Source organism: Aspergillus udagawae (assembly GCF_001078395.1).
Source record: "Aspergillus udagawae IFM 46973 DNA, scaffold_7, whole genome shotgun sequence".
Lineage (NCBI taxonomy): Eukaryota > Fungi > Ascomycota > Eurotiomycetes > Eurotiales > Aspergillaceae > Aspergillus > Aspergillus udagawae.
In genome coordinates this window covers 379,638-406,079 of record NW_025091270.1, presented here as the reverse complement: position 1 = coordinate 406,079, position 26,442 = coordinate 379,638, and the positions used below count along the sequence as shown (strand labels likewise).

Below are 26,442 nucleotides of genomic sequence, written 5' to 3'. Positions count from 1 at the left end.
GATATCGTATTATTATTTAACTATATTTTCAAATCAGTATTGAAATCCGATAAAACTTTCCGCACCTAGTTTGTGATAAATTACAAACATGTGTTGATTAAGAATTGGAACCGTATTTCCCAGACGACATTTCGGTATTCCACCAAATAAGTTTAGCGCAGAACTCTGAGCTGGCCAAGATAAGCGCCAAGTAGGATCCCTTTTTGAAAGCGGTTGGTTGTGGTTGGCAGCAGTCTGCTAAGTTGTACACACCTATGAACGCCAATTAAGAAGTCGATGACTCCCAACCCCTCATTTGACGGCACCACAGCAGAGCGTTGTATCGCATCGCATGACAATGGCGGACTATGCTTACACGGAAGAGAATAATTATGAGTTCTCCTTCGAGCCGGACCACTACGCCGAAGAAGAACTCGACGACTCGGAGCCAATTAATAGAGACCTCATCAGCGACACCACCGCGAGAAATTGTCGGATGATTGCATCCGTACGCTGCGTCGAGTACGGGAAAATCGGAGCGGAGGACGGCATCCTGCTTGTAATTGCCTTTGTGTTTCACCCCGTCGGGGCGCGGGTCAAGGAGGCAGACATCGAGCTGCGATTCAAAAGCTGCGTCATCGCTACGCTCCAGCCGCAGGAAATCGACGACCGAGAAAGTGAAGTGGTCATCCGCAACAAACTCGAGGGACGCTTTGACATGAGTCACCCTCCAGTTGCGGTGGGCGTGACGGCGTCACAAGAGAAAGAGAGGGTTAAGGGTTACACTCGGTCAATCCGTGGATCGGGAATTGACACTGAGCTGGCCATGTGGACTTTACGCGAAAACTCAGATCAGAGAGACGGTGTACACCTCAATTTTACGGCAGTGATCATCCTGAAGGGCAAGGGGGAAGTAGATGTAGATGTCGCAGTGCGGGCCCAGCTTGGAGCCAGCCTGAAGGATCCGTTGGGTATTCGGAAGATCGCTTGCCAGGGTTTGATCAAATTTGATGGCAAAACAAGTCGAGGACGAAGGCCAGAGAGCTTGACCACCCCTCCAGACCTTTTTGTGAAAAGTCTGGCATGAGGAATTTAGCGTTCCATTCATTGAAGACATAACTTTCACGGAAAATTTGTGGGCAGTCTCCAGGGCCAGTGCACAAAGGGGGCGTATTTGCTTTTTAGGAGCACTGGACCGTCTGGGTCGAAGGTTGATACGGACTATTGCTTTCATTCTGCTCAGCTCGTAGCAGACTCCTCGTAATCCTGACCCTTCTGGTGTACTTGGGACCCTTCTTTTTAGTCTTGTCTCTAGTGTCCTGTTTCCACCTCTTCCGAGAAATTTATGAAAGAGTTCTTCATACTTTAACTTATGTATAGTCTAAATATCTTACTTAAATTATGGACATGGTGGAGTTATCACAGCTCTGATGAGTGCTATTTCATATAAGAATTCCGTGCTGAAGGGAGCTAATTTAGGCTATGGAAAACTAGTATCAACTGTTGTGTTCAAGCTTTACAGCAGTAATATACGGTGTATAATTAGTATAATGACTATTCTAATGTGCGTATGAGCATAGCGACATATTGAACTGTCACATCCACTTGTGCTTGAGACGCGTGCTCCAGTACACTTGAATAGAGCCCTGGGACCTCCCTGAATATTGCTCCGAGAACAGTCTAGCCACCAGTGACCAAGGCAACCCCTGTTCCCTTCTTAGCTTCACTTGGAGGTCCTCCTCGGCGGGTAACCATGCCATGCCTTTCCTGGAGCTCAGTCAGGGCATGTTGCTGTTATCTATTGCTGGTACGCGCCTATGAGACCTTGTCGAGCGAGGAGATGACCGCAAGCCGCCTTCCTTTTCCACCGTAGGTGGCTCAACCTCAGTGTTTTACTTAAGAGCGGACATGCACCATGGCAACGCTCCCTTAAATAACCAAGAAATGAATTGTAAACGTTCCGCGACTGGTAGGCTGAGAAGTGAGAGGAGAGAGTGCTAAAACTTCCTTGTCATAAAGCACAGCAGTAGCTTGATGTTTGGGCGTGTAGTGATCTGAACCCAATGTCCTGCTGCATCTTTGCTTGCACACTTTAGACTGCTTTGGACGTCCATCATGGGAACTCTGTGCGGGACTGTCACAGGATGGCACATTGGGCCAGCAAGTGGGGACGCACTCTCTGGCTGTGATTGCGGCTATAGAGATAATTAAAGGAATAGACTTTTGCTTCAAGGAAGGCAGGATGTTCAATGGATTCTAGTTGATGATTAGGTAGGTTTTGTATGATGACCAGAGGTTCAGGATAGGGAAAAGTCATGCGTTAGCCATCATAACAGTAATTACTCCATATTGGTCGGATACCAACACCTCTCTCAACTAAGCACTCATCACTTCATTTAACACGTGCCCAATCTTCTGGTGTAAAGTGTTGATATTAATTTGCCCAGTTAAGACGAGCTAAGGCTTGCTCTTTAGTAAGAGCTGGTCGATGAAGCTGTCTCTATTTACGAAGACCAAGTTCTTGAAGAAGATATTGTAATGCCCTCTTTTTTATAGCACCATCCACCTCAGTAAGAAGACCTTGCTCTTTAGATGAGGAGAAGACTGACTTAGATTATAGAGGTGATCTCTCTGCACCTCAGTAATCTGGCGAGGACGTCCAGAACGTGGTTTTGATTGATTATCAACGTGTTTTTGTTCATTCAAAACAGTTGATTTGATGGTTGAAAGAGGCACGTCAGGATGCTTAGCTTTAATCTTAGAATAGCTCCATCCAGTACTCTTTAACTCGCAGATTTGTGAGCGTAATTGAGGGGTTAATTCTTTGCCTTTACAGCCCATTTTGGTTGTCGATATCTAGGGTAAGTAATGGATATCTACGCGTTTGGTGGTATTCTGCTGGCAGAATAGTAGGCGGTAAGGCAGGGGTGGTCCGATACTTTTATCACCCCACTGTATTATACATAGTCATGAGGATAATCTAGGTATGAGGAGACCAGAATAGATAGCAAAGCGTGCAAAAGGTGCAAAAGATGCAAAGCTATAACACTTCGGTAAAAGGCGTAATATGCTTATATGTAGGCAAAGCCATTAGTGCCCTGAAACAATGCGAACAGATAATGAAGGGGTTCATTAGAATGCGTATTAACTTCGATGACCCACCATGCAGCCTAGTAACACTGTCAGCGGGGAAAGATCAGATCGGCCCCATAGAAATCTAGATATGGATGGAGACTGTACCAGATTTCGTCATCCATGGGATTGGGAGGTCCATATTCTAGTCTAGACCCTTCATAAACTTTGACTTTCTCCATGGCTAATGCAACCATCTGTTAGCCCCGCACAGCTATGCAGCCTATGCTCAGCCTAATACGGGGTAATTCTTTTTTACATCCATGTACTGTGCAGCAAATAGCGGTATGTTAGCTACCTTATACCTATTCCCTGACATTAGATATTCTTATGTATGATGCTTCATCGATAATTAATAGTTTCTCCGTGGCTTATTCTAATTAGAATGTATACATGAAAGAGTAGTCGTACTACACGAATTTGTATTTCGTTGGTCTCAGTACCCGCGAAAAGGACACTCATCTCCCCCGAGACCAAAATAGCCACGATCTCGCAGGTTGTTCTGAAGTTCGCGGAACTTGCTGGTTTTCGCTTTCTTTTCGAACAGGATGTCGATCTCAAGATAGCTCAAGCCAAAGGTTTCCGGGAGTCTCCAGTAGCACCAAACAAGGCACAAGAAGGTAGTCCCGGCGAAAAAGAAACAGGACTTGCCCTTCCAGTTCCACACATCGGGACTCAACATATTCGGCGTCATCCAGTTGATGAGAACGCCGGACAAGTTATACGCCACGCGGGCCAGAACGACGGTCTTGACACGGAGCCGCGTAGAGGGAATCTCAGCGACTAGCACGTAGCATATTGGCCCGATGGTCATGTCATATACGAATGTCAGGAAGACGAGAAGAGAGCCAAGAGTCCACAATTGCCATCGAGCTGTCGAAGCTACGCTGACACACCCTGCAGTAAGTAGAGTGATAAGGATGACAAGAAGCCCCGAAAGGTAAAGTGTGCGGCGACCCACGCGAGGCAGTAGAAACCAAGAGATTATCCCGCCAGCAATTGCCAGGCCAAAGGCTCCGACTGTTAAACTGAAAGCCTGGCTGGTATTGAATCCGGCCTGCTTGTAATAATATGCGGCCCAGCCCATCAGGCTGCTGCCACACACTTGCTGAGTGACCCAGACGATGCACGTAATCTCTGTTCGGCGAAGGTCGGCCCGTTTGAAGCAGTCTAAGTATGAGATGACGCTGCCACCGGTCAGATGCTTTTCAACTTCGTTGGTATGTGTCAACATGGCGGCCGTCTCATCCACGCTGACGCCACTCCGCGTCAGCCGTGACAATGACCTTTTGGCCTCTTGTGGTCGGTCGTGCCGGATCAACCACCATGGTGATTCTGGAGCCAAAATCACGCCAACCAAAATGGGCACGCCAATCGCCCACTGGAGCCCATATGGAAGGCGAAAGGACAGCGTGGACTCGTTGTTGGCCAATGAACGAGTCACACCCGTTGCGAGGATCTGACCCAGTACCCAACATAGATTGATGCTGCTGAGAAGGTATGCGCGCAAGGCCACTGGCATCACTTCGGCGGCGTAGTTGATCGTCAGCGTCTGAAAGACACCCCAGGGGATCCCACACAAGATCTGGGCTGCAAGCAACATCTGCAGATTGACCGCGAAAACGGGTAATAGGATGCAAAGAAAGAGAAAGACGAGAGCGGCAGATATAGTAATGCGATATCCAATGCGGTCAGCCAGCAGGCCATTCAGAAGCAACCCAACAATTTCCCCTGCCTCCGCCCCCGTGGACAGACCAAACTGCCAGCGAGCAGGAATCTCATAGCCGCCGTCCCTGCTTGGCACGCCATAGTGTCGCTTGAAGGCAGGAAGTGAAAAGAAAGAGAATATTAGTAGGGTGTCGAACCCTTCCATGATGAGGGTCGAAGAAACGACCACCGACCACGCCATCGCCTTGGGATATAACCGACAACCATCCAAGAACGAGATTTTGCGTTCGGCTCTTGTTGCAGCCCTAGCCCCAGAATCCAGCTGGCGCAATCCAGGAATTAGAGTGGAGAGACCATAGAAAAGATCAGAATCGGATGACCGAGCGGTAGAGCAAAGCAGGCCATTGGTACTACCCTTATCACACCTGCAAGCATCGTATAAAGTATAGGGGCTCGGTACCTGCTCGAGATGATCTGAAGCAGGCCGTTTTACGTCAATTGCAGATGGGGCGATCGTGGCCTGTCCGGGTAATTGTCGAAGCGGACATGGCGGCTCGGAATAGGAAGCGGTGCTGGACTCCATTTCCGCGATTTCGGTGAGGATTGTTATGTTGTTTTCCGCCGGCTACAGATCCAGTGTGGTTGCCCACATTTTGCACAAAGCTATTGACCAGTTTTAGTCTCGGTGTCGAGGGTGAAATATATAATAGGGGATGAGATGGAATCCTTCAAAGGATTGGCTGTCGCCTCGCCTCGCCATCAGAATATACTACATGGTTTGAGTACCATGCAGCTTGCGGTTCATTGGGCGTGTCTTACAGCCCCAAAACCTTACTCGTGAAGAGGACCGAAGAAGGCGGACCAATGGTAGCCCATCATATTAGGTTTTCGGATGGGTTTAGGCAGCATATCTGAAAACATAAACACGGGGGGGAAGGGAAAACTTGATTGGCTTAGAGTGAGATCCTCAATAGTGGCATTACACAGCCATTAGCCGCAATAATCCTTTCCAGCTTGCATTGGTATAACAACTTTTACGGTTTATCACTTAACCAAATTACGTGATGGTCCAGAATCGCGCAGGTGCATGGCGTGTTGAAGAAGTTAGGATATGAGTGAAACCAAATCGCGTGTATTTGCTTTTCCAGGAAAATAAATTTAGACTTTGACACCATTGCGATCCTTCGCCAAGTTTGAACCTGGAAACCTCGGTAAACTGCCTTGTTCCCTATATCGCTAATGCCCATTTGAAAACGGAGCAGTACTGTTGACACATTGCCGCACTTGACGAAACTATCATTCTTAACTAGACACAACAAGCCTATCCTCCGTGGTGGTTTAGGCGAGATGTGACTGATGCCGCCAGAGCTTAAATGACCGCATAGACCCTAAAGACTAGGGTGAATGCATTTCGCCCACCTAAACAAGTTAGTCTCCTTATAGATTCTAAATAATAGCTGTCTTTATACAAATTTCAAAACAGAGTCTAGAACCCTGAAGTATACGGATAGGCCAAATACTGCTCAGCACCTTATTTAACCCGAACCAGAAATCCGTAATGACGGGGAACCGGCCAGATGAAACCTAATGTGCTTTAGCGTTCCCAATCAATCTGCACTAATGTCCGTGCATTGATGTTCTCTGGTTGGGTCAGAGCCAGCCTTTGGAATGATTGGTCCGGTGGCAAAGGTAGCATCTGTCTCAGCTGTGCTCAGGCTGCTCTGAACAGCCCAGCATGGTAGTGAAGATCCTCCCAGTACCTGGCAATGCACCCTCTCCCAACCGCTTCCTCAACAGCAGGCTAGGGTGATCGGTCTGTTGACATACCGCTGTTGTCCTTATCGCCAGTTATTACAAGCTTATGAGTACCTCGCCTGTGCCCCTATAATTTTTCCCTTTGAATTGGGTTTGTAGAGTTTTGAGGATAGTGTCATCTAATACTATTGCAAGCAGTGGTCTTTCTTACAGCGACCAGACTACGCATCTATACGTTGGGTTACAATCAAAATCAAATGTGGAAAGTAAAAGTCTCGATGCATTGTATAAAGTATTCGAAATATTGGTTCTGAGGTGCCAAAATCCAGCAAAATCCAGCGGTAAGCCTCGGTATTATCATATGGGATTGGTGCTCTCCACATACCAAAATATGGACTGAATGTATGATTCATGCATCAGGCCAACCTCTTCCAACGACGAGCCCAGTTGGATCTCACTGGGTTTATCTGCAAACTCCTCTTCTGAGATGGATGCAATAATCTTCTGTTCTGCTTGCGATATAGAGTCCAGCAGCGCATACAGTATGTTTGTATGCCCAACGAGACGGCGCAAATCGTGATCGCAACGGGAAATTTCGTCGTCCAGCTTTCTCTGGCAGATGCTCATAAGGCTAGAACGATATGCCTCCATAGATCAAAATATATGGAAAGCATACGAGGTATGCTTCAAGGTACAGGGGATTGCATGCGCAGTAGAATCTGCATCTTAAGAGTGTGATTCCCAGACATTTCTGAAGTCCAGGTAGACGGCCATATCCGAAATATATACCCTATTATTACATTCTAAGAAAAGGGTGGGTTGTTGCATGATTTCCCGTCAGGAGATTCCCGTTTCCACTCTCATAGGTCATACAGAAGTTGTTGTAGCCATGGGAATCGATTGTATTACACTGGATGAGCATATGTTTTGGGCTTGTGGCACATGCACGTTGCGCTTTTGTTGTATTTTCTGGGGAACATACGTACGAGAATGTGGAACCCCAATTAAATGCCTGAAGCTAAACCCAAAAATATACGGTACTGCCAGATGGACCACTGGATAGAGGCCTTTGCCACTAGGTGACACCACGGCTCGCAATCACAACTGGAGATTTGTAGTACTGATGTCATTGGAATGCTCTGGGCCTCTCTGCTGTATCAAGGGTAACCTGAGCAACCATCATCCACCGCAACTACAGCCACAGACATAGCCACAGCCACAACCATGGCCAAGCCTTCAGAAAGGTTTCGGGGCGATGGGAGAGAAGGTCTGTGCTTTTCAGTATGTCGAGCTCCCGTTCCATTAGCTATCTAGTAGTACCTTGGACCAGACAACGCTGGAGAAGGACAACCAGTGGAAAGATTATTCAAATGTGCAAGGGACACTGGAGCTGTAGTTGTAGCTGATGTGCAAAAAGGATCTGCACATAGAAGGCACATGTAGGAAATTTCATCGAGGGCAACCAGTTTATCATCTGAGTGTATGCTACATATTCATCAGATTGATGCGGTGTTGCCAGACTCTGATGAGTCCTCGCCAACCAGCCGAATACAAGAGACGTGATCGTGCATGTTTATCAGAGCAGTTTTACTGCGCTGTGATGATCTTTGAAGTTTTTCCTAATTCGCCCTCTCCTCTCTGGGGTTGCTTTTTTGGATTTTCGCTCATGACTACGCATCGGCTGACTGGCAGTCAAGGATTTTCCAGAATGAATCCCAACCCAATCCCATTACTGCCTATGTCATTCCATTCAGTCAGCAATGAATATCCGAATCCATTGCGAGCAGGGGCAGACACTAACAATAAGGTGAGGGTCAGATCTCCGGAGATCTTCGCTTTCAGCTGAACCTCCAGGTCCAGGTTCAAGTCCAACCGCAAGCTCAAGTGTTCATCTCCCTCCTTCTTTAGCGGTTCATTTTCCTCTGACGGCCTCCTGTGAACTCGTCCACTTGTATCTTTAATCGTTCCCACCGTGGTCTCGGTTCTACGGCGCACCAAACCGCCGGACTGTCCGACTGTTCTCCCAACATCCTCAATAGTGTTTGACCGGATGAGCGTTTGATCGCCGCGTTGGCCTCGTCTCAGTCTCTGACGTTCAGCACCGAGGGAAACCTCTTCATCCTCGGCCACGTCGCGTTCCTGCTCCTCGTCACGAAATGGCCTATTTCGAAGAGTCTGACGTTGTTGTTGAGGGACTGGTTGGACTTGAGGCTCAAAGGCCGGGGGCTCCTCTTCCAACGCATCCTCAAAGCTCGATTCGCCCTCAGATGTCCTGGAAATCAGAGTTTGATTTTTAGCGCTTAGCGTATCAACATTTGGTTCCTTCTCTACCGCTTCGTCGAGGCCATGTTGTATAGGTCGTTTATGTCGTAGTTTGCGTGGTTTTCTTCTCTGCGGAATAGATGTAGAGGCTAAATCGGCATCACCTACTTCGTTAGGCGCAATCATCGCGACTGAACTGTTCAATGCACTAGTCAATACCAGGGCATCATTAAGCTGGTAATGCAAAACAGTAGAGTCAAGTATTAGTGACAGAGTCTGTGTGATCAAGAAGTAGCATTATGTCAGGTATTGCCACTATGACATCCTTGACATCTACCCCTCACCATCTTCCAGCTTGAATCCATCTAACCAAGCGCTATGCTGAGTTGAGATTCCGATCCATGGATCGGACCGATGCGATTCAGGAGACCCACCACATTGCTGACCCACCAACCCAAATATTCATGCGGGGGATGCGGATAAATATCTACAGTACCTAGCATCCTGATCACCGCCTCTCTTCTCATTGTTCTAGCCATACCACTAGACCAGTCTAAATTCTAAATCATCCAGTCGATAAGATGCTAGTTATCCATATACACTATATATTTCTTATTATTTGAGTCAATATAAGCTTATATAACGGGCTATCGTTTGCCCGCGTGGGGATGGAGGCTAGTACAGAGATATATACCTCTGTGAGCCACCTTGACTACCACCTAAAATCAAAAATCATGATAGCACCCAATTCCTGGCATTATCAGCAGTAGTAAATCTCAGTATACACTATAAGGTGCAGGGGCCGAAGGGCTGATACAGGGAACTGAATGCTGCCCAGTCTTCAGTACAATTCTTCACGTCAAGACTAGGTTGTGGAACTTATGCAGAATTAGCTTAGAATAACACTAAGTATATCGCCATAGTTATACAGGTGCTAAACTTCCTTGTGTATGAATAAAGGCTGCACTATTTCTTCTAGAGAGCAGTGAATGATAACACAAACAACAGAGCTCTCTGACTCTTTACAAACTTCCTCGCGAGTAACAAACACTAGCCATCACGCGTTGTTTATCCATCTAGTCCATCCCCTGATCCCCTGCTTCTTGAAGTCTGAAAACAACAAGATAAAGAGCTACAGTCACCATGGACCGGAAGAATGAGACTTATAACACTGCTTCTGGTGACGGTCAAGCCAACAGAGTGAGAATGTCAACTTCATTTCACAGTGGAACTCGCCTCAATCTGCCTTTCTACGGACATAGTACTGACTCCATCATTGTGTACGTCCTTACACTCGTCCTGTTTTTCTTCCTTGCATGGTGGAACAGATATCTGGTGGCCGTCAAAGATAAACTTGAGCACAAGATCATCGCGGCGCGTGCCCTTGAGTCCATCGGACGACTTCCTCTCCACCGACGCAGAGCTCATTTCAAGGCTCGCTTTAGTCCAGTTCCACGATTCGTGAGGATCAACGGGGAGAATCATCCTCGGGCAGACGAGGGACCAATCGAGATGCTCGCAAACCGCGGCGAAGGGCTTCATGACGACGAAGTTAGAACTGATACTCTGTCCTCAGTTGAGTCGACCGCACAGAATCCGTCTCGTACTATATCTGGATGCGAGCATTGGTAGAGCTTCTTCGAGCACTTATCGCATTTGTCTTGTGAGTTTCCCATCTTTCTTAATTGTCGCATCCTAACAGACGTCTTCCAGAATGATAGGGATCATGGGTCTTAATATCGGTGTTCTCTGTACCGTACTTGCAGGAGTCCTCGCAGGGGAGCTGATCAAAGGATGGCTGCATGCGCCAGCTTGAAGTCGGGAGATTATCACAACGGATAGGCATTGGACAACATCACGGCGAGCTTGAGCTTTCACGAGCCACAATCATATCACCGGATGGTTCTGACTAGCAGTTATTATCTCAGACATGCGAAGAGCGAATAAGGCAGTGGAGACATCTGTACCTAACCTTCAGACACATTTTACACGGAGAATTTGCGTCCAGGTTGAGTTCAGCATCTGACCGTTGCAATGCACAAGGGTTAGTAAATGGCATTATTTAGTGTCGTCCACTTCGTTCGCAAATCGCGATGTAGCCATATCGAGTCGTTGCAGTATCCACTTATTGCCGCCAACGGGGTCCAGCGCTCTTGGCCGATAAGCCACTCTGAGAGACAAACCACTGGAGAGGATTGGTATTATGAAAAAGATATCGGAATATCGTAGTGACTGGATGCCTTTTAGCTAATTTTTTCTTTGTCGTCTGCTACTGCCAAGTAGCCTAGAAGCTGTAGGGCTGTTTCTCTGCTGTGGGGAAGTTCTCAAATCTGCTCATTTCCGCTCATACTAGTCTTGGTAAGTAGATACCAATTTCTGGCAGTACAGGGACCATGAATATCCTGAAATATTCTGTCCTAAGTGTTTCGTTCTAGTTATTATCATGCTACTCAAAATTTTGTTCTCTTTCCCCCTCTTCTTCTTCACTTCTCTGTTAGGTGACGACTGATCAAGACATAACTTCAGCAGCTCCATCGCGATGAAGTTGTCCCAATATCAGCGAGCAACGCAGATCCTGCTCTCTCTTGCAATACCAGTCGCGTCGCATAATCCAAACGGAAGACCAGGGCACGGGCTCATTGGCTATGGCATCTCCATGTACAAGCCCCCCTGCGCTTATGCGTGTCGTGCCTCGATTACAAACCCTCTAGATTGCAACAGGACAGCGGATCACGACATGGATATGGGTATGTCCTCGATGGCAATGGATGCTCCGAGACCTTCGTGCTATGCAAACAGTGATCCCTTCCTGCAGACACTAGCCTACTGCATGTACACCCACTGTGCTGGTATGCCCGTCTCAGCTCTGGAGAATTACTGGGATTTGAACGTGGCTGGTAGCCTGCAGCATCAACCGAGCCCGAAGGACTCGTATCAGGAAGCTCTTGGAAGCCTTGCCAAACCGCCAACCACGACACTTAATGCGTCTGCGGTTCTGGATAGTCCTTCTTTGGTCGATGAAGAGACGTATTTGGGTAATTACAATACTCTCTCCACGTTCGAGGCTGTCGAGACGTCCCATGAGAGATGCGGGTAGGTTTTTCACAGTAAATCACAGCACTGATTGCTGATTTGCGTCACTATAGCTTAGTGCTCCTTCTCACTGGTGCAATTATCCCAATCGCCTCTTCGCTACTCCGTCTCGTTCCATTTCCGGCAGTTTTGCGAGTATGGTTCAAGGCAGTCTTCATCGATCCTCCGGTTATCGGTCGTCGCCATAGTTCCCCGACACTCGACACCTTCTTTATGCCAACTCGAGGACAAGCCCTGTTCATTGCGTATCTATTAACAATTAACATAATCTTGTGCGCAGTCGGGTTTCGATCTGCTAACCCAAGCACCTGGTACGCCTCCAAGCACGACGAAATCCTCACCTACGTGGCCAATCGCGCCGGCGTGCTCAGTTTTGCGAATATTCCCTTGCTGGTGCTATACACCGGTCGCAATAACTTTCTCCTCTGGCTAACACACTGGTCGCATTCAACGTTCCTCTTGCTCCATCGCTGGGTGGCGTTCATCTGCACTCTAGAGGCCTGTCTGCACTCGGCCATATATCTGCAAATTTACGTCACGAACAACACGCACAGCACCGAGAGTAGGCTTCCATATTGGATCTGGGGCGTCATCGCCACTCTGGCGCTGGCCGTCTTGATCCCATCATCCACATGGCCAATCCGGAAGCGGTTCTACGAGCTATTCCTGGCTTGGCATGTCGTCCTATCCTTCCTTGCTCTTCTTGCGTGCTACTGGCATATCTGGTACAGGTACGGACATCAATGGGGCTACGAAACCTGGATATATACAGCCTTTGCTATCTGGGCCTTTGAGCGGGTGTTTCGGGTATTGAGGCTGGCGTGCCATGGGATTCGGAAGGCGTATGTCACTGTCTTGGACGATGAGTATCTCAAGATTGAGGTTCCCGGTGTACATGCACAGGGCCATGTATACCTCTACTTTCCCACCTTGGCGTGGCGGGTCTGGGAAAACCACCCCTTCTCCGCGATTGCCAGTTTCCGACGTGAGGACAGCATGAAGAGGAAGATCGCCGTCGTGTCGCAGGATGTCAAGGCTGAATATCTGTCGAAGAATGGTCCTTCAGTGACGACGTCTCTTGATTCGGACAAGACGCCGTCCACACCCTCATCGCAGGACCTGACCACCGACGGATACTACCAACCATGCCTCACGCTCTTCGTACGCATCCAGTCGGGAACAACGCGACATCTATGTGCGCGGTCTCAACTCCCGATTCTAGTGGAAGGATCTTATCCCCCATCGCCCCTGATCAGTGATCACTGGAGCAACTATCCCAATGTCATTGCCATTGCCGGTGGAGTTGGCATCACCGCTCTAGTCCCGGATTTGTGCAGCCACCGCGGAGGGCACACGCTATTGTGGGCTTCTCGCAGCAAAGCTTTGATCGAGTCGGTACAAGAGACCGTTGGGAACGCTTGCTTGCACAATCTGAACATGAGGATCTACCATGACCGGCGAATGGATATCCCGAACCTGTTGAGGGAAGAGACTCAGAAGTATCGGGGTGTGCCGGTTTGTGTTGTTGTCAGTGGGCCGGCGAGGATGGCAGACGAGGTGCGACATGTTGTTTCGGAGATGGTTGGAAAAACTCCATCTCTACTTATTTCTTTTGTAGAAGAGTCTTTTAGTTGGTAGTGCGATTAGTGCGATCAGCCGATTTCAAGATATGCGGATAGTTGTCGGTTTGGAATAGAATCCGTGTTCTCGTTGGACGCAAGTAGACGTGAGCAGGATATACAAAAGATTTATCCCAAAAAGTTCTTCAAAAACTGTCATATTATAGTTTCCTTTTGAAAAGGTCTTGTTTGTCACTTCCGGTTTACAAGCTGTTCATTGCAAGCTGAACGAGTTGCCGTTAAGGAAGATTCCCTTCTATGAACAGGGACAATCGCATCAAATCAAGGTTCCCGTGGTTTACTAACTCTCTAGCTGTGTATTTGGAATTAATTCAGTGGCCTAGGTTTAAGGTCTATCCCTCAAGAATTTAGAGAGCATTTGAGCACGTTCCGAAGCCCCATGAATCCAAGAAGAGAAACCAAGTGCAAAGCGTAAAGCAGGAGACGAAGAGCACACTGAAATTTCCGATCTGCTTTTATAAGGTCAGCTTACTTTCACTTTTGTTTCTTAGCGTCGCTTATACGGTTCCTTTCATCCACCAACCAATACAAGAAAGTGGTATCGCACAGCAACTACGTGTAGATATATCCGGACCCTCCAGTGTGGGTCCGCTAACAGCACAATAGTCGACGGGTACAGCCACCTTTGCCATGCTTGTCGGCCTAGTGATCCTGTAGAGTACGCCGATTCTGCGACAGATGTACAAGGTTTTCGTCAATTCGGATATGCTCCAGGCCATGGTCTTCCTCGGGCTGTACTTCTAGCACCCGGGTCAGGAACTCGACTCGGGCCCACACTCGCACCTTGGATCACTTCCTACCTAGGACAGAATTTTGCGCCGGTACTCTGCATTCAAACTGAACGGTCAGAGATTATCGGGTTGTCCGACGTTCTTGGACCAGTTACTGGACAACATGGCTAGCATCGAAGCGCATCTCCCGGGACCAAGATGTAAATGGAAGCCCGGACAGCGCGTTTTCCTTCCATTTGCGGGACCAAGTGTGCTTGAGACTCATTTTTTGGTATTGCAAATGAATGCTTGCGACAGGCGGATGGGCATGCAGAGAAGTTCCGTGAAGGATAGTTGACGAATTTACTCGTTCGAACTCATACAGGCTTCACTGCTCGTTTGTGTGAAATAGGCGGCTCAGATGTAGTTTCTGGGGTGGAGGGTCGCGTCAGTACGATCGCCGAGGGACCATATGGCACCATTCTCCGAACCATGTCCAACATCGCTATCACACTGTGGTTCTCGTTGCAGGTGGAGGAGATATCTCTGGTGTTTTGCCTTTGTTGGGGCATTTATCGCATCTGACGTTGACGAATGATCCGGTCGCGTGTGCAAAGAAGGGCCTGTTCCTTGGGTTTCATATGACAGAGGGTCAAAGCGCCCTAAATTGACTTCATTGATTGAGTTATGTACTACTCTCGTTTAGTTCTGATGGAGGACGTATGCATGGAGGTGAGCTTGGAGTGGATGATTTTCACTCGCTGCGGACCTCAGTGTCTAAAAATTGATCTGGGTAATGCAGTGGCTCAGGTTCAGTTTCACGTGTCCAAGAGCGAGGTTCTGGAGGTCATATGGATACGTTGAGTGGTAGAGGAGCTTTTCAGTTCAATAGAGAAAAGAAAGTCGTTTGATAGTGTGATATCCTAAACACCTGATCTAGTAAGTCAAGCGCCCAGAAGAAGCATATCTCTGGATGCTCCCACAAACTGCATTATTGATAAATTAGTTGCAGACACAGGGACACAGAAAATGGCCCAAAACAAACAAGTGTATGCAGCCGGTCAACCATCACGTGATTCATTTTCCCGAGGAATTCCCGGAGTCGGACAAATGCTCCATTTTGGTATGAGTTCACGTGACCACACAGCTACATGAGATAAGAGTCAAGCTGAGACGTGAGAGTTGACCTCGGCACATGAGTGATTTTAACAAGATTCTACTAAATGGTCTATCGATCAAGGGTCCAACCTGGAAAGCCCATCACTGTGGACTCCTTGGCTCCTGAGCAGACGGAGTTGGAACTCTTTTAAAATTGAGAATACAGCATAAATTATGCTGTCCACACCGTCCAGGTATAAATGAACGAAGGCGACACGGCCAATCGGCGATCGGAGATTCCACATCCGATGTGGTGACGAATATGATTCCGACCGGCAAGCCCGGGAGTTGCAGCAAAGTCAAAAATAGCCGGAGTGGATGGCGCCTCTGCCATCATCAGCAAGCGCTAGTGGCCACTAGGGGTCATCTTTTGGGACTTGAGCGGAGTGTCGACGTGGCTAGCCCCGAGATGGCAACAGGGCAGATGCTCATTACTCGGTATTTTGTCCGCTGACTACCGTCAATCTACTGCAGCAGCCAATCACACAGGATGAAACACAGCTCCGCCTACGCGTCCAAAGATGAAACAAATAGTACGCAGTACGCAGGACTTTACTAGTAATGTATTATGTACAGTACCTCTACATACTGCACTGAATCAGGCCCAACTCGTAGCATGTAGGAACCTCATTCTTCGCGTGGTAGAAATTGCACCTGCTGTCTGCAGAAGGGACGCGTTGTTGGCGTCCTGCCTTAGTGAATGAATCTCAATCCCTCGCATGCGGCCGGATCGAGTGGTTCCAGGGGGATTTTCCCGCCAAGGAAGTCCTTGTTCTGGGTGGATACGCAATCTTGGCGCAGAAGAATCATAAATCATGATACGAGTACGACCGTAAAACTTGGATCTGCGCAGCCCTGCCCAGTCAAACACCTGTTTGCTCTTCAAGCCCCCTGTTCTTCTGGATTAACGCCTGGTCCGGTTGTCAATCTGCCAAGTAGTATATAATCTCCACTCTCCAGAATTCTTCAGTTGGTTTCTCCTTTTTACTGCTGTTGATCTTCATCTCACCACCGCAGCTCTCCTCTACTCCTCCCACGTCCTTTCTACCCGCGGTCATGGATGCCAGGGCGGATTCGCCCGAGCTGGGCAAACCCCAGTTCGAGTCGCACGCTTGGCTCGAACCCATCGTATGTCATGTCGAAATCTAATCCAGATTCTCACTCTTTTGGTACTGACTATCGCTCTGCAGATCGTTGTGAGCATCATGATTGGCTCGTTAATCATCAACCGCCGCAGAGGATTTAGCATTTTTGGCAGCAGAACAACGGTAGAGGAGTATGATAACGGCAGCTCCACGGGGGACTTTCCCTCCAAAATCCCCACAATATGCGGCATCACCATCGAAACCCCGGATTCATCTCGCTGGGCGCACCACATCCACAGCAGAATCCTGCAGAAATTCCCGTTTCTGGTCGAAATGTTCTATTGGGCCGTCAACTATCTGTTTTACTCTGTCACGAAAGCTACGTCACAGTGGCTGTCCCCCGCCGAGATTGGCGTCGTCCAGGTCGCACAGGATCACGGTGTCGGGATCTTGAACTTCGAGCATCACTCCATCGCGCGGTTTTTCTTTCCGGTGGAGGAATCCGATTTTCAGTCATTCTTCCTCAATGGACACCAGTCCATCATGACCTTCTTCAACCGCATTTACTCTCTTGTCCATATCCCCGGAACCGTGCTGTAAGTGTATTTCCCATCTGAACCTCCTGCAACCCAGCGCTCACCACATCACAGGTTCTTGGGCTGGTACTACTACGCTGCCGAGAACCACAACACTTTTGCCGTCGCGCGACGGACCATGACCCTCGGCAACTTCGCCGCCTTCATCATCTTCTGTTTCTACCCCTGCATGCCGCCCCGGCTGCTCCCCGACTCCTACGGCTTCTACGACACCGTCCGCCAAGACCACGCAGAGAGCATCTGGGTGGGCGGGAAGTCCGTCAACCAATTCGCCGCGATGCCGAGTCTGCATTTCACCTACGCGTTCGTCATCGGGTGTACTTTCGTCTACCACTCGGGTTTCGTGCACAGACTGCAGGGCAGGCCGGTCCGCAAGTCCCCCTTCACACAGATCTTCTTCATGGTCATGGCTTTCGTGTACCCCGCGCTCGTGCTGAGTGTTATCATTGCAACGGCAAACCACTACTGGCTTGACGCGACGGTCGCCACGTTCACCGTCACCATCTGCTTCTTGGGGAACCGGGTCCTGTTGCTCCTCCTCCCAGTCGAGTACTGCATCTGCTGGGCGCTGCGGCTCGCAAAGCCTGTCCCGACCACGGGCTATCGGAACCTGTACAAGTGGCGCCAGGAACGTGGAGATGCGCCTTTGCTAGCAGAGCAGGATTCTGATCGCTTCTCCGATTCTGTTGTTTGAGCAAATTTACGGCGTTTGGTTTGGGCTGGACTGGGTTACTGCGGGCCACGCATACGGATAAAGGAACGGTCATCGCATATTTGCATACCAGGCGCATGGAGAATCTAATGTGTACATATTGTAATGGTATCGCTATCATGCATGCAGGAGTTACTTACTTGCCTTCATTTTCAGGATCGTACATTCGTACTCCCGGTGGTTGGCTGAGCCATTCTCTAGCTGTAGCAGTCGTACTATCACGTGACCGCCATGACGCGTGTTTTTGTCTTGTCCTGATCCTGATATGCCGATCAGCAACACCACGTCGCTGCAAACCTGCTTAATCCTCCATGGAAGGTCTTGTCAGTGTCTGATCTACGCCTCCATCGAATGAATTGATCCGAAGAGGGGGCTTGTGGCTTGTGGCTTTTGCCGGTGTCGTGTGACCGGCATTCTGATCAACCAATTGGATGACAATATATCCAGATGACATCGTCAGTTGTCTTCAGATACCGGTGATCATCCCCAAGCCGTCATCAGTAGATTCAGGTGTGTGGACATGTGCAGAATAATCCGGAGAAGGTTGTGCTGATTTAGAGTGGGGATTAGCTGTGGAGCACTATCACCTGACTTTGTCTGGCCTGATTGTACCTGAGTTGATGCTATTCTCATTCTGACAAGAAGGTCGTATGTACCTGTCGTGCTTGACTCGCGGGGTTGTCGAGTGTGATTCTGTGCTGTTTCTTGGGAAATCTTTTGGCACTGTTACTTAGGTGGACTGCGCTGGGCGCTGACGCGTTCGTGTGAGATCACCACTTTCGTTAGAGCATCTCTTGAGTGAAGGGCCATTGATAGTGCCCTAATCAAACATGGGTTTTTAATATGGATGCTTAGAATTCAGTAAATTGTTCTCTCGGCAGACTTTTTAGCCATCAGCTTAAGGGGGATGCATGCCAGCTATGGTTGCTACGCATACTTATGCTCTAATACATAACTTCTTATTACAGTGATTCTCAAAATCGGTCTAACCTTCAAACACTTGTCAATTGTTTGTTGGCCCCACCGCCAAGGACTTAGCGTGATTCTTTTATTGAGCTAATCGCCTTAGAATGAAGGCGGCTGTAATATTCTTTTCGTGGGAAACATAAAAAAGCCCGATTCGAAGAAGAATGAGGCCTGGCGCGTCCTTAGGTTGCAGTTGTGCTCAAGAAGCTTAAAATGCGTCCCCTTCGAGACCGAAGGAGGCAAGGGTCAGAAATAATATAGAAAACCTCTTTTCTCTCTGTCTCTGCAGAGGCGTGTCTGTGTGGATGCGTTCGAAAAAATAAACATGCTGTGTACGCTCCGCAACCATTGGAGGACTTGGGATGATTCTTGTACATGCGCGCCGAACTACTAGGGGATCCAGGTTCTCGAATGGTTCTCACGACGCGCTCGGTTGTTGTCCTGGTCAAAACCCACACTAGTTCGTAAGGGCAACGTGATTAGCTCTATTGAGAAACACCTGCATTTCAGTGGCTGGCTGTATACTAGTGCTGGAGTGTTCATGACATGGGTGATTGCGTTGAACCTGAAGAATCTTGCTGACATCCAGAAAAGCTAAGGCTCGTGCTTGGTTCTAAATAATTTTTCGGCTGCGCTTCATGGCCAATGGAAGAGCATTTCTTGTGGCCAGGTGTGTTGTGGAAAGTACTGCAAGCCTAGCCCGTGATGGGCTTAAATCCTGTCGGAAAGTACGTAAGGACATCTCGCCTTGGCGAGCGGTTGGGGAGCATAGAGAACACGACTACAAATCCATTTCCAGATTAGGAGCAGCGGCAGCAGAAAAGTAAATAACAACCAAGTTCGTTGTTCTGGGTGTGGAGAGCGATCTCCTTACCTTGGGTTTCTGATTTAAGTCATTCAAGACTACAGCGGGAAAAGAAAGGAGGAGATCTAGCTGAGTATGATTGAGCATGCACCTGCCAACCTAGAGGCGCAGAGTGGCTGGCTGGATGGGAAACGACAACTCGTCTGAGCGCTGAAAGGTGCTTGAGTGGAAAGTTTGGTCATTCGGGTGCTGAAGAGTAGCAATCACGATTGTGATTGGACGCATTCGCTATGGTAGGCCTCTTCTGTGGTGAGTTGTTCGTTGGCGGTGCTCTGGCGATTCCGGCATGTCTGTCGGAGGCTGGCTGATATGACCAAATCTTGTCGTGGCCTAGATGTCTTTTTCGCAGCTTTTGTCCGTCACCCAAGCCCTGTAAATAGGAGGAGAAAATCTTTTTCAGTTAATTGAAAGAGAGGTGGAGGGGTAGGGATTAAGAAATTCCCGTGAGATTTCCAAGCCCCTCACTCCAGTACACCTCTCGTCACACGATCGGCTTGGAAAGATAGCTTAATACCAAACGCAGTAACTCATAGTACACCAACACGCTGCTTTAGCGTAAAATTGGACCTCAGCTGCGCCTCTTTATGAGTGTACGAGGCCAAAGCCACGTTCGACTTGTTGTCGGGATGGATGATCGAGAACTCCACTTTTATGGGTACAGCGAGGAAGGAGGTATATGAATAGACAGGAATTTCCACATCACTAGTCAGATTAAACACAGCTGCAGTAACCGAAGATGGTTTTCTCTACCACCTCCCGGAATGTTCGCGTCGAACATGACCGCGAGACAGACAAGATCTTTTTACATGCCGAATGCAAGAGCGACTCCGGCAATTGGCAGTCCAGCTCGATCTGTCTTGACGACCATCTTGGTATTAGCACGGAGTACAAGGGGTTCGACACCACGCAGGAACAGACTGCTTCCGCTCAAGGTCAATCACTGTGGTCGCTTCTAGTGCCCGACAGACTTACCCTGAAAGGTGTCTCAGTATTGTGTGGCAAGGTCCGTGAGGAACACGGTGGCTGGGAGACGTCCATCTACCTCGACTTGCTTTTCAACAACAACAATGGGCAGTTAGTAAAGGAGAGTTGGTATGTGTAGTGAATCATGGCCGCTCTCCCAGTAGGCCATGCTTTGGTCCGCTAATGCTAATGGTTCACTGGTGCAGGTCGAGCAGTCTCTTGAAGTCAGTCGCAATGATCAACAGAGGCTCCGTGCTAACGTTTTTTCTTCTCGCGCCGGATGGGAAACTAGCTATTTCACAACTGTCGCTTGCCGAGGATCTTGAATACTCCAGTGGTTGTTTGCGACCTCGGAGCAACAATAGTGACATCCGCTTCGAGTTTGACGACCCACGCGGCTACGCTTATTGTATATCTCTTATGGTTAAAGACGGTAACTACAGTTCGGGTTGGACACGGGTAGATGCCTCATTTTCAGACCAGTTCAGCAACTTAAAAGGCAAAATATCAACAAAAGACCCGTCAGTATAACCAATTTGATGCGGAAGCATTATATCCTACTCACATATACATGATAGGGACCAATCATTTCATAAAGAGTATCCAATGTCTATGTATTTGGAGCTTCAAAAGAGCCTACCAAGCATAGGCTTCATTATTACAGGAGCAGATACATTTTCCGTATGTACCTTTTCTCTATGACAAAGGTGTCTCTAATCTGGTGAGCTTGACTGATCACCTATTTCGGAAGGGCGAGGCAACAAGAGTGACTGCACAATGCATATACCTTTCCGCTATCCTTTCTGGTGCCCTTCTGGGTGAGTTACTCTTTGGGAGGGTTGGAGCGAGTTATGCCCCTGCCTTTGCTTTTATGGCTGGATTGACTGTAAAATCTGCCGGTGGATCCTTTGTTGGTGACCCAAAATTGAGAGATGAGATAGCAGTGATTGCTCTTATCAGAGTATTCAAGGCAGAGCTTCCAGTTGCAACAGGATTGGACCTTCAAGAGATCTGGAAGGCGGCATTAGAAAGTGAGCTCAGTGGCGGATATGACACTGATTGCCGTGACAAGCTGAAGGACTGCATGAGGCAAGAGTTCACTGACCAAGGCGTGGATCTGAGCATACTGGAAGAAATAATGATGTCCTTGGATAAGTACGTTAAGTCTCTCTTAGGCTAGAATGCGCTGACTCTCGACTCAGAATTCACGATGTGGGTGTTAATCCCGCTGAGATGTCAGAGGATGACATCAAGCACCTGTTTGGCGACTACGATCATGATGGGGTGGATCTTCTCCCACCTCCACCTCCAACACCAGAGTCGCCGCCACCCGCATCACCACCCGTATCGCGGCCTGCATCACCACCACCATCCTCACCACCATCCTCATCACCTCCCGACAAGAAGGACGATGATGGGAGTGACTATATCTCCCGATGGAGACAGTATATCATCGCCGTGCAGGATCAGTTGTACCTTCTCGAGCCGGAGGTCGGTGGTGCTATCGAGGAAAGCACCGCGCAGGCACTAGAAGCCATCGCCAATGGGCTTGCTAGATTAAACCAACTGCTCGAGTTCTGGCCTGACTACAAAGGGGATGATGCAACGAACAAGCAGCGCCTGGCCATTATACAATCTACGACCGACTTGGTTGGAAATGGAAAGCAGGACGTGAAGGACACAGATGAGGATACCTCAGTTCTTAACAAGGTAACCCCACCCTGACCGCGGTGCATAGACAAGACCTAATGCTATCAATTTTAGGTGCTTGCGCTCGAAGAAAAGCTAAATGGTTTGAGGACCCAATTCAGGGACGAAACGACTGCCGAGCAAGCCGAGCTGGACAAGATCAAGCCCGAGCTCCAAACAGCCGTTGAGAAAATGTTTGCTGATCAAAAGCTATACCAGAGCGCCCAGGGCAAGCTCTTGGCGAATATCAAGGAGATTAGTGATGCGGAGCTGAAACATGATCCAGGTGCTACTATTAAAGTAAGGGCATCTGCTGCGCCCTTTGTATTAGACGAACTGACCAAGGTAGGGTGGCGTGGAATGGTACAAGGACCTTCTCCGAAGACGAACTTCTGCCCGTGAAGAGACCCAAAGCATTGCAGATGCAGCGGATGCAACTTACCTCCAATCGGAGGAAATCGTGGTCAGCATACAGGCCCGCCAGGCAGAGCTGAATCACATCCACAAACGGCGATTCTCGGTTGAACGCGAGATCACCAAAGCAGAGATGATCATTGACGACCTAAAAATCATGATCAACGGCACAAAGCAACAGGAGGATCGGGTGTTATCCATGGTGGATCTCTTGTCATCCACCCTTGATGATCTAACGCATGTTGGTGAGCCCCCGTATCATCGACATGACCGAAAGATCGCAGATCAAATGTGCACGACGGTCTTGAAGGTTCACCGAGAGTCTTTGGTGGATCCCTCCTTTGTGGACAGTGCAAGAGAGGCTGTCACGGCTGTCCAGAACTGGTTTGACGACTACATGCCAAAGAGTGTGCAGGAGGAGATTGATGCGATTGTAAACAACTCACTGTATCAGCCATCAACCAATGATGATGCCAAAGGAGATGACGAAATGGAACTTGACGAAGAGCAAGGTCCTTTAGTTGGATATAACTGATTAATTACGCACCCCGCAGGGGTAATATAGTTCGCAGCTGCTAGACGATTATTGTGGTGATCTTATATATTAGTACTCATTCTGGATGGGATCCTGAAATGGGAGCCGAATTGTGACTAACAGGCTGAGAAGCGATGTTTGGCGTTATCTGACAACAGAGGGACGAACATATTGATGTAGTGTTTGAAACTCAATAAAGAGTTAACGCCTGGAACAGGGGAAGAATTGGCGCACAGTTCGTTCTTGGTGGATGCGTTGCTAGAAAATGAAGGGATGACGGAATTCTGCCACCAAGTGGGCTGTCTGTTTTTTCGAGCCGTTGCCAATTCACTGACAGTATGCGCATTCACAAAATTAATAATGCTTGCATAATTACGGTACAGTACAATGGATGATGAAAATAGCTCAATAATTTGCTTATGCCAAGCTCTTACGGGTGGGGCCAACAAACAATTGACAAGTGTTTGAAGGTCAGACCGATTTTGAGAATAACTGTACCGTCAATGGGACCGGGGGGTGTTAGGTAGTCACCTCAATAATTGCATGATGGGTGGTGGGTGTATATCATGATCTATGTGGTAGAGCGGACATTCCAATATATATTTTAGTTTGTCGCACGTGTCGACGCCCACTTGAAAATCAAACACCGAACAAGGATGAACGAGGATTGATCAAACGATATCAATTAACTTGAGTAGGAAAGGATGTGTGCAACATCTGCAATTCATGCTAGGTATTCATTATTTTGTGCTCGTTTCCGGGAGACGTAGAGATCACTAAACAACATAATCGAACGTTTGATATATGAGACCTCGGCATGACCTATTATGCAACAAGACTAATCAATGAATATGCAACACCGAGGCCATGCAGTTGTACACTTTGGTCGTATACTATGGTATAAAACTGTCAAAAAGAACTTAGACAAAATGCTTACAAACCGAAGACAAGCCTACCTCCTCCCTACTTCTATCACTTTATTGCACGACCACTATGAGTTACCAAATCCTAATCACTGGTGAACACGATGTAAAGGCTGCCGAAAAACGGCGAGCAGTGTACGTGCGGCCTTTCCTACTATTCTGGCTCAATTCTCTCTTCGCCGAAGTCATCTTCCTGGCTGTCGGCGTCTTTATCATGACCGGAACTCGCGACCTCATCTACAAAGTCCTGTGGACCTTGGTATTTTGCCCATTGGGGATGGGCGGAGCGATGGGAGGGCTCATAAATTGCTTCATTGTCGACCACTGTTACGGAAAGAAGGCAGCTCATTTCACGGGGATTCTTTCATTGCTCGTTCTGAGTAGCTGCAATTATCTATGCTACAACCTTGACAAACATTTCGGGTGGTTTGGGGCTTCGGAACATCCGTGGTGGTTTCATTGGCGGTATCCTATGATATGGGCTGTCGGGTACTTCAACGGACTTCTCTTGTTCACAGATAAGGGTCAGGAGAGGCTGGCTGGAATGGGTCTCTGAGCTGCGATACTCGACAGGCTGCAGACTATTTGTCGGCCTGTTTTCGGGTGGGGATCATTGATGATGCACGTTTCACTGGGTCCAGAGAAAGAAAGACTGGCGAGGACAAGAATCAACTTCATTTGCATGAACGACGGGAGAGATTGTCGCTTAGAGCAACAACGACGAAGCCTGTGGGGGCAATACTGAAAATTTTCTGTATTCCTATCCTCAGACGTTCATACGTGGCGTAAGTTCCCTTCTTCTTGTAATCAGCGTATTAGCCGCGGTGAAGTTCAGCTTGATAAGCGGCTTGCCTGACGATATTGAAACCAACAATCCAACCCGAGGCAATTACAACAGCCTTAAAGAAATCTGGTATAACCAATTTTTAAAGTAAATCAACTTTGTTAGAGCTACTGCTTATCGACTCGGATAGATTTGCTTAACCCTTTCTGAGACACCTTGTTTATTCTTAATCTACGTGATATTTTCTCGACGCCGGACCTACTTCAACTACCACAAAATGCACTGGAAAAGAACATGGTAAAAGAAATATTCCATTGCTGTGAAGCTCACTTTATTATTTATTAATACGTACGCTTATGAATCAACCTAATCGTTCCAGCAGCCAATGCTTCAATGCCCGCTCCTGCTGGGTTTCGTGATAGTCACCAAACATCGGCCAAACCAGAGGTGCAACATGGCATTCTCTTTCCCCAATTACCAGAGTCGTGTCGGGATTTGATACCTGTGACGTATCAATCACCCCGTCTGCCAATATTATATCCTGTAGCCACTTACTTTGAACCTGTTCACCCAAGCTTTAATTGGATCTAATAGAGCCTCGTCACCACCGGCAAGTACCAGAATCTGCTGGACTTGAGTGTTGTTCCACCACCCTTCTGATGCTTCTGCCGCTTCGATGTAGTTATTGGATGGCCACCCATTCGGATACGCTCGCGACCACTCCGTCATGACCTCCCTTGCATCGATATCCCTGTGTTCACTGGCTTCTACACTCGGCCAGTGTGATGAAACGAGACCCACGGAGACATGAGAATAACGCCTCTAATAGGCTCTTTGATGATTAACTCTGGCACGCCATCGGAGGGATGCGTTAGGTGGGACAGGACTGCCAGGCACAAATTCGCGCCAGCCGAATCTCCAGCTAGTAGAATCTGCGACGGTGAGCGGCCAAGATCCTCTACAATATACCGTAGAGCTTCAACGGCTTCCTCAAATTGAGTCGGATACGCCGCATGCGGTGTCAGTGTATATGTGCAATGGAACCATGCGGTTTCAATATCAGCACTCGCAAGACTCTTCTGTATCCGCGGCCAGAAATCAAGGTAAGGAGCTGTCGCATCCATGGCGAAACCACCACCTGGTACTGATTATTAGTATTGTCTCGCCACTTCTGTGGGCTAAATACCGTGGAAGTTGATGACAATATATCTCGCGGAGGGACTGCCAATCCAGAAGCCTTTCAGCCCGCGGCTAGTCGAGACGAAATGTGGCCTGAGGCCATTCTTTTGGCAGTAATGCAGGTAGAGCTGATCATAAGACTTGAACATGTATCTATTCTCTGTTAACTGTATACGTTTCTCGATCTTTGTGGTACTTACTGCAGTTGCAGCGGACGAAATCTCCTCGTGAGCTGCAGAAGTAGGTTAGTAGTTTGTGATGCCGCAGGCTACGTAGTACACCACCTTCTTGACCACAGCTTGGATCTGATGATGGTGATAAGTGTCTGCCCCTG

General features: G+C 48.3%; 10 protein-coding genes across 10 annotated transcripts; 7 read left to right on the top strand and 3 right to left on the bottom strand.

Annotated features, from left to right (window-relative positions):
• Positions 1 to 331: 331 nt before the first annotated feature.
• Aud_008826 (uncharacterized protein) lies at positions 332 to 1,066 on the top strand (the record flags this gene model as incomplete). The annotated part of the gene is made up of 1 exon (XM_043293691.1): positions 332 to 1,066. One exon carries the CDS (start codon positions 332 to 334, stop codon positions 1,064 to 1,066), a length of 735 nt encoding a protein of 244 aa, XP_043149626.1.
• A 2,481-nt stretch (positions 1,067 to 3,547) lies between these two features.
• On the bottom strand, positions 3,548 to 4,984 carry Aud_008825 (putative MFS sugar transporter; the record flags this gene model as incomplete). The annotated part of the gene is made up of 1 exon (XM_043293690.1): positions 3,548 to 4,984. The coding sequence occupies one exon, from the start codon at positions 4,982 to 4,984 to the stop codon at positions 3,548 to 3,550; it is 1,437 nt and encodes a 478-aa protein (XP_043149625.1).
• Positions 4,985 to 8,263: 3,279 nt separating this feature from the next.
• Positions 8,264 to 8,982, bottom strand: Aud_008824 (uncharacterized protein; the record flags this gene model as incomplete). The annotated part of the gene is made up of 2 exons (XM_043293689.1): positions 8,264 to 8,270; positions 8,336 to 8,982. The coding sequence occupies 2 exons, from the start codon at positions 8,980 to 8,982 to the stop codon at positions 8,264 to 8,266; spliced, it is 654 nt and encodes a 217-aa protein (XP_043149624.1).
• A 957-nt stretch (positions 8,983 to 9,939) lies between these two features.
• Positions 9,940 to 10,428, top strand: Aud_008823 (uncharacterized protein; the record flags this gene model as incomplete). Its single annotated transcript, XM_043293688.1, has 1 exon — positions 9,940 to 10,428. The coding sequence occupies one exon, from the start codon at positions 9,940 to 9,942 to the stop codon at positions 10,426 to 10,428; it is 489 nt and encodes a 162-aa protein (XP_043149623.1).
• Positions 10,429 to 11,335: 907 nt separating this feature from the next.
• On the top strand, positions 11,336 to 13,527 carry Aud_008822 (putative ferric-chelate reductase (Fre2); the record flags this gene model as incomplete). Its single annotated transcript, XM_043293687.1, has 2 exons — positions 11,336 to 11,889; positions 11,943 to 13,527. 2 exons carry the CDS (start codon positions 11,336 to 11,338, stop codon positions 13,525 to 13,527), a joined length of 2,139 nt encoding a protein of 712 aa, XP_043149622.1.
• Positions 13,528 to 16,453: 2,926 nt separating this feature from the next.
• Positions 16,454 to 17,772, top strand: Aud_008821 (phosphatase PAP2 family protein; the record flags this gene model as incomplete). Its single annotated transcript, XM_043293686.1, has 3 exons — positions 16,454 to 16,525; positions 16,588 to 17,078; positions 17,133 to 17,772. 3 exons carry the CDS (start codon positions 16,454 to 16,456, stop codon positions 17,770 to 17,772), a joined length of 1,203 nt encoding a protein of 400 aa, XP_043149621.1.
• Positions 17,773 to 20,272: 2,500 nt separating this feature from the next.
• On the top strand, positions 20,273 to 20,723 carry Aud_008820 (CVNH domain-containing protein; the record flags this gene model as incomplete). Its single annotated transcript, XM_043293685.1, has 2 exons — positions 20,273 to 20,293; positions 20,358 to 20,723. 2 exons carry the CDS (start codon positions 20,273 to 20,275, stop codon positions 20,721 to 20,723), a joined length of 387 nt encoding a protein of 128 aa, XP_043149620.1.
• A 559-nt stretch (positions 20,724 to 21,282) lies between these two features.
• Positions 21,283 to 23,222, top strand: Aud_008819 (uncharacterized protein; the record flags this gene model as incomplete). The annotated part of the gene is made up of 5 exons (XM_043293684.1): positions 21,283 to 21,291; positions 21,336 to 21,739; positions 21,787 to 22,294; positions 22,349 to 22,573; positions 22,623 to 23,222. 5 exons carry the CDS (start codon positions 21,283 to 21,285, stop codon positions 23,220 to 23,222), a joined length of 1,746 nt encoding a protein of 581 aa, XP_043149619.1.
• Positions 23,223 to 24,215: 993 nt separating this feature from the next.
• On the top strand, positions 24,216 to 24,701 carry Aud_008818 (uncharacterized protein; the record flags this gene model as incomplete). The annotated part of the gene is made up of 1 exon (XM_043293683.1): positions 24,216 to 24,701. One exon carries the CDS (start codon positions 24,216 to 24,218, stop codon positions 24,699 to 24,701), a length of 486 nt encoding a protein of 161 aa, XP_043149618.1.
• A 762-nt stretch (positions 24,702 to 25,463) lies between these two features.
• Aud_008817 (putative epsilon-lactone hydrolase) lies at positions 25,464 to 26,053 on the bottom strand (the record flags this gene model as incomplete). Its single annotated transcript, XM_043293682.1, has 2 exons — positions 25,464 to 25,701; positions 25,776 to 26,053. 2 exons carry the CDS (start codon positions 26,051 to 26,053, stop codon positions 25,464 to 25,466), a joined length of 516 nt encoding a protein of 171 aa, XP_043149617.1.
• Between the last annotated feature and the right edge of the window lie 389 nt (positions 26,054 to 26,442).